Source organism: Thalia democratica, chromosome 7 (assembly GCF_965202585.1).
Source record: "Thalia democratica chromosome 7, ktThaDemo2.hap1.1, whole genome shotgun sequence".
NCBI lineage: Eukaryota > Metazoa > Chordata > Thaliacea > Salpida > Salpidae > Thalia > Thalia democratica.
In genome coordinates, this window is record NC_139171.1 from 7,321,818 (window position 1) to 7,333,461 (window position 11,644).

Here is an 11,644-nt window from a genome sequence, read left to right on the forward strand (position 1 = left end):
ACATTCACAAAAATTAATTTTATATTTCTGTTTTTAAACAAAAGAATTTTCATTTAAAATCTATAACATAAACACCTTAAAGCAAAGTACGACTTTAAAACTTAAATGTTATTTAGTCGTATTTTTTTAGATGCCTTAGTTTTGTGATAAAGGATTGAATTATTAACAGCTCAATTCAGTAATTAGTAAGAAAAAAAAAGTTTAGCAGATTTAAGGGCTGATCAACAAACTTTACTTAACAACTTAATGCAGATTGATCTGCTTTACAGTATTATTTTATCGAATTATTTAAACGTTGTTTGGTAATTAAATTACAGTATAACAGTTGACTTGATATTTAAGCCGTTGAATTTAGAATAAGTACATAATCTAACTTGAAGCGTTTTAAACTGAAAACTTAAACAAAACGTTTTGCTATTTTAATAAAAAAATATCAAAGGCTATTAACACTTTTCAACATGATAATCTTTGATTTAATCAATACATAATTAGAGTTAATATGGTGAAAATTAAACTATACACCAATTTGTCATAATAAGCAACATCTGAGGCTAAATCTTAAGAATTTAATAAAGGTATTTATAAATTATAACCATAATTTGACTTGACTGACTTGCGTTTATTACTAGCAGGTTATTATGTATGTACTATTAGAACGTACTTTATTTTACGATTAGTCATATTTAAACTAATTGTGACATTTTAGCGTTTCATATTGTTTCGTTGTTTTTGAATTGATTGATAACTAACAGTTTCTGTTTTGTTTTAAACATAAAAAAACAAAATAAATCTTCCTAAGTTTTGTTTTTATTTTATGCAGCTTATTAAAGTTAGTAAATTTTTTCATGTTCAAATAAGTTTACAATTCTTATTATTCCGTTGTTGTGTTTTTACAGTTTTAAAAGTGATGGTTAAATTCAGTGAAACTAGTATTTTTCTTTTATAAAATTTGTAAAAGGTAATTTTTGAAAAAATGGGTAGTATCAAATGTAACTAAAAGCTTCGACAAATCTGTATCAACGTCATAAACAATTTCCTGAGTTAATTATATTGCAATTGTATTCCATCGTTGAAGTTATTTATAGTACTATTTGTTCTCCGATTTCTATATTATGCCGTGATTTGAAAGTTTCAAAGTTTATTGTAGGTTGAATAATTTTTTTTGTTTAGTTCGTTTATTTTTTTTTCTGAAATTAAAATTGTCAGCGATTGTACTTCGTAAAGAAATAAACAACTTCCCTAATTGACTATATAGCTCAGTATACCGTCAAAATACTAGTCAATTAAACTATTTATAGTGTTATTTATTTTATAAATTAATTATAATAAAGGCTTTTATTTACAATTATTACTAATACTTATCAATGTCACTAAACTGATATTATTTAACAAAAAAAAGACTTAAATGAACTTTTAGAACTATAAAATCTAGTTGTAAAAGTAACTATCAAGTTTTGTTTTAAAGTCAGAAGCTTTTACTTTATCAAAATCTTACTTGACACAACCGACAATCTGTTACACGTTTAGAAATTCTACTCATTATGAAACGATGACAGCGCGCATCATTATAACTATAAATAATTTAGACAGTTAAAATAAGGTTTCTAAACTAGGCTTATTAAAATAATGCTAGAAAGTTTTACGATAGTGTTTTTAATTCATACACTATGGATAAAAGTTATCAAAAAGCTTCTTCCTGTAATTTCTTACAAAAACTAACAAGAAACGTTTAGGTTTTACAAATAAAATAATGAACTTGATGTTTTAAGAAATTCTTTGAGCTTCAAAAACATTTTAAATGCATCTCATGATACATGGATTAGTCATTTTTCTCAGTATTAAACGTTTCTCAATAGTGCATTCTCAGAATTACACGTAATAAGTACTTAACGCTTCAATACAAAAGTTAAGGCTTTGCAGAAATGTTATAAGATGTCGTATTAGATAGAGCTTATGTAAGGTAATAAACAAAACAAGTTATAAACACAACAAAATAGAAATACTTTGCTTTTCGCTTTGGCATTGCTAATGGTTATTTTAACGAAATTATCTACAACATGAGGTTTATAATTAACAATAGGTAGCTTATAAATTTTCTGCGTGGTTTAGAAGCATATGATAATAAGTAGTTATTAATAACGTGATGTTCTCGGAAAAATACGTCAGAAAGATATTGCCGCATGACTTATCATGAAAGCTGCAAAGATGAAAGCATTGCAGCAAGTATATACTTAACCACGTTGCATTCTGCAATCGTTGCAAATATCAGTTATAAAAAATCGCAGTGCTGAAAGTTTTCATTCCAGTCTCAGCTCTGCCGCGAATGCACAATTTTTAGTTCGATAGTAAAGCGTGTTGAAACTTGCTTGCTGGCTTTGTACATTGCGGGTTGTAACAGTTTACAAGTTAAGTTTAGCTAGATTTAAAACCCAAGTTAGATATAGCTATGGCAGAGTTTCTGAAGGTGAGCGATAGCTGGTGAGGGGCGGAAAATAAAATGAACAATTAGTTAGAAAAATGACGATGATAAATGAAAGGAGGTCAGCTTTTTGAAATCCGTAAAATGTCCGATTATTAAAATTAGTTTGAAAACTCTGAGATTTAGAAATGTATTTTGTACAGGTGCTTTTTATGTTAAGTTTAAAAGTATTTAATTTACCTAAAGGTTTTCCTAGTGGGTAATAGGCGATTCAAGTCATTTTTCTAAAAGTTTCTTATAAGTTCAGTTTATATTTTAAGGGTGTTCTTGTATTTTTTATTATTTTTAAACTTTTGCAAGTTTAGTTATACCAAGTACGTTTTAAAACATACAACGTCGAAAATTAAGTTAAGCTTGTATCCGTAAATTAGGTTCAGGCTGGGATAACAATGTATATTGCAGTAAACTTGTTTGTTGTTCTTGATAGTAATCTAAATGATTTACTACCTTTTCAAGAAAGCGTGCTAAAACAATGACTCATGTACATAAAGCTTTTTAGGTTAAGAAATATTTGAAGGACTAAACGTAACTTAAAAATGAAATGTTATACAATGATTTTTTGAACCGTTTTTTAAAGAGACAAAAGGAAGCAAAATTTTTTTTTAATTTTTGTCTTCTTATTTAGCACAAAACTATAAAATAAATCAAAGTATTGCTTTTTTCTTATTGTTACATTGCATTTATTTTAGTCTACTTTATCTACTTTAGTCTACTTTATCAAAACTAAACTTTAACTAAAACTAAGATCGCAATGTTTTTGAAGTGCTTGAAACAACTGCATGAACGTTTCAAAAATTTATTTAAAATAATGAATACGTGCTATAACTTTTTAACTATTGTGTTAATGAAAAAAAAGATAGTTTTTTATCTAAGATTTTTGAAAAAAGTTTAGTGATTAAGCTGAGTTCACGTACAATAACTTTAATTTAAAAAAATAATTTACCTAAAACTAATAAACTTAGTTAGATTCAGTTATGAATTTGTACTTATCGATATTTTCTTTTAAACCACTGTTTACTTAGCAGGTAAGAAAATATACAAGATTACCTTATAAAATAGAAACTGATAAGACTATACTGTTGAAAAAAAAAATCTACTTACTGATGGGTATATTTTTAAAAACATCAACCACATAAACCAACTTATATTTAATATTTTCAAGTATGAATTCATAATGTTTTATCAATTTGAGCCAAAAAAGAGTGCAATTTAAATGTGTTTGCTTTTTAGCAGTTCTGAATATACATTATCTGAAACAAAGTATTAGAATAATTTTTATCATAAAAAACTGGGAAATGACAGAAATAAACAGTATAGAAAAAGTATTTTATAGAATTCAGTTTATAGAAATTTTTCAACACAAAACTAGGAAATAAGCAATATATAGAATGTATTTTAAATGAATTAAATTTAGAACTATTTTTATACAAAACTTTGAAAAGTCGGAAATGAGCGTCACTACCGATTTTTTCTTCGAAAATGTGCGTCATAATCGATTTTATGTATGGTGCTGCAAACACGATTGCAGATGTATCAAGAAATGCAAGAAATTAGGTATTTATTCAAAACTCATGTTTAAAAATGTGTTTGATGTAATAGGAGGTTATGGAGCGGACAAAAAAGTATTTAAAAAGTATTAGTGAATTAAGTTTTCAAAAAACAAACATATTATAAATTTGTTTTCAAAGCATTCAAAGTTTTTATTGTTTACTTTAAAAAGAAGTTATCATCATACTCATTTCAGCTGAGAAAAAGAATATTGTTTTGAATTTTTGGAAAACTTTTATATAAAAAAATACTAGCTGATTATAGAAATACTTTATATTTGGTAAAGTATTTTACTCAGAAAACAATCTGTAAAGATTTTCAAAAGTGTTTTTCAAGTTACAATTATAAAAAAAACTGATCAATCGTTACGAGATAAGAACAAGCCGTAGTTATTTTACTCATTATTTTTGTTTGCATACTTACAACAACTATGTTTATACTACTGTTAAACAAGTTTTCAAAAAAAAATATTTCACTTAAAGTTGAAAGTTTTAAGAATTATAAAAAAAAGTGAAAGCATTTATAAGTTGAAATAAAGTTCACACTGATTACGATAAATTCCGAGTCGCACTTCAATGATTTGACAGTTTAATTATGTGTACAGTTACGGTTTAAGTAAAAAAAAGTTTTTGACAGCATATTAAAACATTATAATGAAGTTCACACTGATCACGCTCGTACTGTGCATGTTCCTACTTGCCACGCTAACAGAAGCGGGCAAGGCAGGTAAGAATAAGAACAAGAAGCAAGGAAAGAGGCTACCGGGTGTTGCTTGCGGCCTGAAGTGTAAAGACGAGTGCAATGTCAACAAAAGTTGCAAGAAAAAATGCATGAAATGTAAGTTTAATTAAATCAAGTTGTTTTTGTTTAAAAACAAAGGTGTATCAAAAGTAAATTGAATTAAGCTGTTTTTTATTTAAACCAAGTGTAAAAAATACTCATTTTTGAACTTGATAAGATATTTATTTTTGATAAATATGTGTCTGAACCTTCAAGCACACTAAACGTGACTGTTTGGTTTTAAATTTGAACTGTTTCAAGATCAGCAATGTTTATAAAGCATTTTTTAAACGTCAAACAATACAAACTGTAAGGCAATTTTTAAAGTACTAAAGTTTTATTAAATAAATTATCAACTTTGTATCATAAAGTTATAAGTGTTGTAAGTGAAATATCTAAACACTTCTGTACGATTTTAATTTTTCATTTTTTTGAAATAAGTAAAGTTATCGTTTGATAATAGTTTAATGAAGCAATTCAAAGAAAACTAAAAAGCTTTAGTGAACCAATTAAACTTTTAAGTACCCGGTCTCGAATTTTAAATACTTGAATAACGCTTAATAAGTGAAATTAAAAAAATATTACTAAAACTTTATGTAACTAGTAAAGCAAAATTAAAAAAAAATCTTTTTTTAAAAAACTACACTTTAAATTTACTGCTTAAAATATGTTTCCACTTAAAAATATTAAAAAGGAACTTGAACAAAACTTAAAAAAAATTGCTAGGAGAACTACTTAAATGAATAAGGTAACGAACACTAATATACAAAAAAATATATAATTTTTTTCCTAAAATAAACAATATAATGTAAACTAATTTTATTCTAAAAAATTAGCACTAAATGGAAAAACTAAAAGTAATACAGTAACTTAAAAAAAAACGTTAACTAAGTTTTAAAGGGAGAAAATAAAGTCTAAATAAACTAATACCTTAAGCTTTTACTTTATTGTATAAGTCATTATCTATATCAACGATTTGAACATAATTCTTACTTATGCATAATACAAATAGCTACCAAATGAAAAGAAAGAAAAGAATGCTTAAAATTTTAATTTTACAGTTTAAATCACTATTTCAATCAAAAATATAATCACTTATACATAAACATAATTACAGTGAACATTTATATAAACAAACAGCCACCAAAGGAAAGGAGAGAAAAGAATGCTTGAAAGAATGCAACGGGGGACAGAAGACGTGCTTCACGTGCAAGAGGACGTGTTTCGAAGAAGCGAGGCAGTGCATGAGTTCCAACTGTGCTAACGACTGTCCGTCAGGGGAGGAGAACTTGGGACCGAGGAAGTACAAGATCAAGTACCCGAAATGTTACCAGTGTTTGGTGGCCAATTGCTTGCAATACACCGGCGAAGATGGAGCATAATTGTTTTATGAATTTTTTGAATTTTTACACAACTTATATTCTTACTCAACAAACATGATTAATCCCAATATGTTACTGCTTTATTATTGTTATAATCTTTTTTGTTAATTTATGGCGAACTATTTGGTTTATACTGGGTAAAATTAAATAGTTTTTGTTAAGTATAAAAATGCTTAAACTAGTATTTTGTACTTTATAAACTCATTTACGACTGTAGCTCACACAGATTTTTTTTTTCATTTATTTTATTTTACGTTTATTGGCTCATGTTAGACGTAAACTGGAAAAAAAACAAGTAATTTGTAAAAAGTTTCCTAAGCTGTTATTTGATTTTAATATTTTTATTCAACAATATAGCTCACAAAAAAAAAATATTGTTCATAACGTTTTATTTTATGTTTCTTTGCTGATTGATTGTAAAATACTAGATAAGAACAAACAGTTAAACTTTTATTATAAATATATATTTTTTAAATTTAAAGTATTTTATAGACCGTCATGTTTTAAAAGCTTGTTTCATTATCATCTAATTGTTAAAAAATAGCTTTGAGCATTTAAAAAAACCTTGTGAAATACTAAAAACTAAAATAAGTACAATGCTTTTAATAATTATTATTGAAAAACTTAATGTTCATTACTATTAAAAAAGAAATAGTTTAATGTATTTTTTAGTGCTCGTATAGTACACTTATTTTATTTAGATTTATTTTAACAATGTAGTTATAAACTGATTTGTATACATACAATGTATATAAAACTTCTTTTTTGTAAACAACAACATTTTTCATTACTTAGTTGTTTAAATAAAATTTATTTTAAAACTAAAATACTTAACCAATAAACATAGTCGCTTTGTAAAAATATATGACGTAATAGCTATACAACACCTTGATGTACTTTTTTCAAACTAGACTACAACAAATTGATAATATCGTACTTATCTAACTTACTTTAACTACTTTATTTGATTTTACTCTCAAAAGTAGTCAAAAAGAAAAACTAACTTAAAGTGTTTTTCGCTAGAATAAGCTTATACGTTTTATAAGCGTAAAACTTGTTTACAGCCGGTTTTTAAAAGTGTTTATATACAAAAGGTTGTTTTCAATTTTCAAAAAACTCAACTTAGTTTTAAGAGAAGAAGCAAACTAAACTGGTTAAAACTTAAGAAGATTTTCTGCATAAAACATTTTCTTTACAAATTAGAAGGAAGTATTTTCAATAAAGTTTAGTACGTAAGTTGTTTGCAAATTTGATGAATTGTTAACACTTCACTGTATTCATTTCCTTATACGATATACATGTTTGTTCTACACTACATGTATAAAACAAAAATATTTTTAAGAATTTAGTTCAAATTTTCAGTAATTTTCTTGTATATTACATGTTGAAAAGAGTTCATAAGTTTTTACTTGTGCAATATCAGAAGTTATAGTATCAAAATTTATTGAATCAAAGCTTAACTTTGTTAATTAAACTGTCAATTCTAAACAAACAAACTTATACTACATTTTTTTTGAGTAATTAAAGAAGTGATATAAGTATTTGAAGTGTTTATTTTTACTAAAAAGATCCTTTTCACTTTGACATGTAATAACTTTTAATAACACCGATGCTTTAAATTCAACCCAAAAAATAAAGAAATTGTCAAAAAAACCTTATTTTGTTTTTGTATTAAACTCTCCGTTTGAAAATATTCCAAAAATGTGATTTATAGAAAAAACAAAAGTTAATGGTTTTAAAATTAGTTTAGTAAATCGTTAATTTTGGCAGTTTTAAAGAAAAGAAAACATAACTAATACAAATAAGCAATATAAAAAGTGACTTCAATTATTTTCAAGTTAACATGGTATACCTCGATGTTAATAAAAAGTACGTATCTATAAAGCAGTAGTTAAAGTTTAAAAACGGCGTTTTCAACACCGAGTTTGTGGTTTAAAAGCAGGTTGGGAACTTGGAATATTCTGTTGTCGCAAATTTCAAAGTTTTCAGTAATAATTCTGTTTATTACCCACACCAAAGTAGAATTAACTCATCATTAAGCTTTTACCGCGTTTCAAAACAACACATGACACAAAAGTCCAGAGCCAAGTAAGAATATTACGCTGTGTAAAAAATCCTGAATGGTAGTACTTTTGTTGTCACTTCAACGTAACAACAAATTTTATAAGTTTAACTTCAACAACTCAAACCATATTTTTTTCAAAGTACGCTGGAGTGTTTTTCTATAGAATTTCCTGATGAAATGTGTGGGCTTATTTTTGATAAAAACACTGAAGTTTACAACGAAAATAATTTTTGATTGTTTTATTTTGTTTTTAAAACGCTTTTTATAACTTATTTTACAGAATAAGCTTATTTCAAACCATATCATTTTAATTAAACCAATCATAAAGAAGATTAAACCAATTCTTTTAACTGAAAAAACCTTAAAGCATAAAATTGTTTTTCAAGTAAAGGTACTTAACTTTGCAAATGTAACTAAACATTTTTTATTTTTTTTCCTTGCTAATTTTAGACGAACACGATAAATTTTATCTAACAAACTGTTGATAAACTTTATTTTCTTGTTTATTAAGTTTTTTTATTTACTTAAATTTAGTAGAACTTTAAAAAAGCCACGCTCAAAGGTTTTAAAACTATATTAACCTATGTTTATATTTATAAAAACAACTTATTTACTTTACATAAATGACGATTAAAAAATCAATGCATCGACTTATTTTGTGAACAGTAAACTGAATATGTAAGTTGAAAGCAAAAAAATGCACAAAAAAGTAATGAGTGTTTGTTAAATAAAGTACGCGTTATTCTTACAAGCATGATACAATCAGTGTTTTAATCACAGAAAATATTAGAGTTTCTTACCTAAAATACAATAAACACAACTATTTAATGTTATGTAGTAAAAAAAAAATCTAAAATGAATAACTTTAAAACTGTGTAAAAAAGCAAACCAATTATAATTTTTATTGTTCTCGTAAACACTTTAGTCGATAATTGCGCGAGTTTTACCGAAGTATTGCCCTGCTATGCTTTTCCGCTTGTTATTACCGGCTTCCGATCCGATCTGCCCAATATTTTCCACAGCCGTGTTTTCGACCTCTCTGGTTACAACCTGGGCTGATTCTAGGATGGGTTCTTCTGTAGGGTCTGATGGGGGCGGAGCGGTTTGAGCTGTTGCTCCTGCTTGTTCTATATAAAGGTTTTTATTTTCACTTTAAACAATTTAAAAAAAAAGTCATACGCTTTACTTGTTGCATAGTAGTTTTTGTGTGTAAGTTAGAAGGCAACATTTTTTGTCTAATGGTTAATCAGAAGAAAAAGTATTAAAAGAAGCTTAACATCTTGCTATAATATTTGGGTAAAAATCGCAAAATTTTTTAAAAAATAAATTCTAAAGACGGCTTTGACTGGACAATGGTATTTATTATACTTTAAATGGTTTTATTTACTACATATTATTAAACTATTGTTTTAAAGTCTCTAATTATTAAGTCTCGACATTTAACTCTTAACCAGGTAGCTAAAACGTTTAAGATGTTTTAACATGTGAGTTTTTTAACAAAACTACTTGAAAGGATTTCATTTTAGACTTTGTGTGTACAATTTGAACCACAATAACAAACATTGACAATAAACAACAATTAAGTTTCGTAAAAAAGTTAAACAATTATAAAAAACAAACTTTTGAATTTAGTAGTCTTAGACTTGTTTTTATTTATGATTTAGAAAAAGTTTTATCTTTATGGTTTTTATACTATCACGTGCTTTGAAATGCTAATTCTACTTACCATTCTACTTGTCATTTAATCTCATAAATTGAATTTTAAGATTTTAGCTGAACCGTTCAGAAACTATTAAGCTGTTTACTTCTAAAACAAATTAACTAGTTAAACGCATAATGTTTTGTTGTCAATTTATTACGTTTGTAATTAGTTATCTTAGTTCTTAATTATCACACGCTTATCATTTATTTGGTGAACATACTTATTATTTTAACAAATTTAACAAACTTTTTTTGGAGTTGAGTGTTTTGGAATTTGTCACACCGGTGGACGACTGAGAAATGCACCAAACAAGAACCAACAATGCGACCCTCATATTGCGAAAGATGAGATGAAACGTGAATATCAGGGTGAAACTTCTACAAAAGTGAATAAAGCTGGTTGTTGTTCTTCCAACAGCAAAACTGAAGTGTGTAACTCGACTGTATGCTGGTGTGTTTTGAGCAAAAAAACGACACGTTTCAAAAACCCACACATTCTAAAACCCACTGATTTACACTGCAAGTTTTCTGCATGACACAAGCATGACGTAAGTGTGTTTTCCTAAACAATATAAAGACTAGTTTTTGAAGTTTGTATACTTTTAAAGTTATTGATTTAATCAAACTGAAACAGATTTAAAAAAAGGAAATAAGTTAAACATTAAGTTTATGTACTAAAGTTTTTCTCAGATCGTTTAAAAAAAAGCATCGTTTTTGTTAGCTAATAAAATAAGTTACAATAGCTTTAAAAAAAAAATTAGAATTTGTAAGACATACAAAACTGTATCAAATATATTCAATTATAATACAAAAATATTATATTTATGTAATGCTAAAAATTCAACTAAAAAAGCCCTAATGTACTTGTAACTGATAATTACAGTACATGTATTTTATAATTTTTTTTATTAGTGTTTATGTGCGTTTCATGTGTCTTAATGTTTCTAAAAAATATTTTATTAGTTATTAAACGTTTTATAAAGAGATCTTGTTTGTATAAATACATATTCAGTTCTTATGAATTTATAAAAATGTTACAGTTAACCGCTATTAAAGCATTAAATTGAAATAAATTTAATCATTAAAAGTAGAATTACATTACTGATGCGATGTAAGTTAGATAAATAGTTTAGTGTATTCTTGCTAAATACTATTTAACACTTTTAAGTATTTTAATATATTTTGAACAACTTAAAATAAATGTGTACAAAATAGTATAAGTACTTTGTAACAAAAAATAATTAAAAACAAAAAAACTTCAGTCAGTTAAAACTTTATTGATAGTATTAAAAAGCCGAATACTTTAGAACTTACAGAATAAATTGAGAATAGAATATATGATTATTTAGATTGTAAATTAAGCCGTCAAATCTATCAATTAACCCATACTTAACTTTTTATTAATTTAGTTAAATTTATTAGTTTTGTATATAGATCTAAAAAAGTTTAAGCATCATGAAGTATAAAAAAAATTATAATAAGTTTTTAAGTAAAAATGTTTATACAACTCTAAGCTGCTGTTGTTTGAATAAAAACCCACTCAATTCAACAAAATTTTGAGTGTAAAAAAATTTTGTGTAACAATTCTCTTTTATAAATTTAAAATAGGTTAAAGTTTTTAAAATTGCGAGTATTTATGTAAAATAAATATAAAGGTTTTGCTAAATTGGTGAGTGCTTTTATATTGCT

At 26.0% G+C, this 11,644-nt stretch overlaps 1 protein-coding gene across 1 annotated transcript; it reads left to right on the forward strand.

Moving 5' to 3' along the window:
* Window positions 1–4,656: 4,656 nt before the first annotated feature.
* LOC145840514 (uncharacterized) lies at window positions 4,657–6,636 on the forward strand. The gene is made up of 2 exons (XM_082947799.1): window positions 4,657–4,864; window positions 5,948–6,636. Exons 1-2 carry the CDS (start codon window positions 4,681–4,683, stop codon window positions 6,187–6,189), a joined length of 426 nt encoding a protein of 141 aa, XP_082803925.1. The 5' UTR covers window positions 4,657–4,680; the 3' UTR covers window positions 6,190–6,636.
* The last annotated feature ends 5,008 nt before the right edge of the window (window positions 6,637–11,644 follow it).

What these genes read in the sequence shown, in the direction of transcription:
- LOC145840514 (XM_082947799.1), top strand. Translation starts at nt 4,681, where the DNA reads ATGAAGTTCACACTGATCACGCTCGTACTGTGCATGTTCCTACTTGCC. An exon ending in CAAGAAAAAATGCATGAAAT is followed by an intron (nt 4,865 to 5,947) that starts GTAAGTTTAATT and finishes ATAAACAAACAG; the next exon opens with CCACCAAAGGAAAGGAGAGA.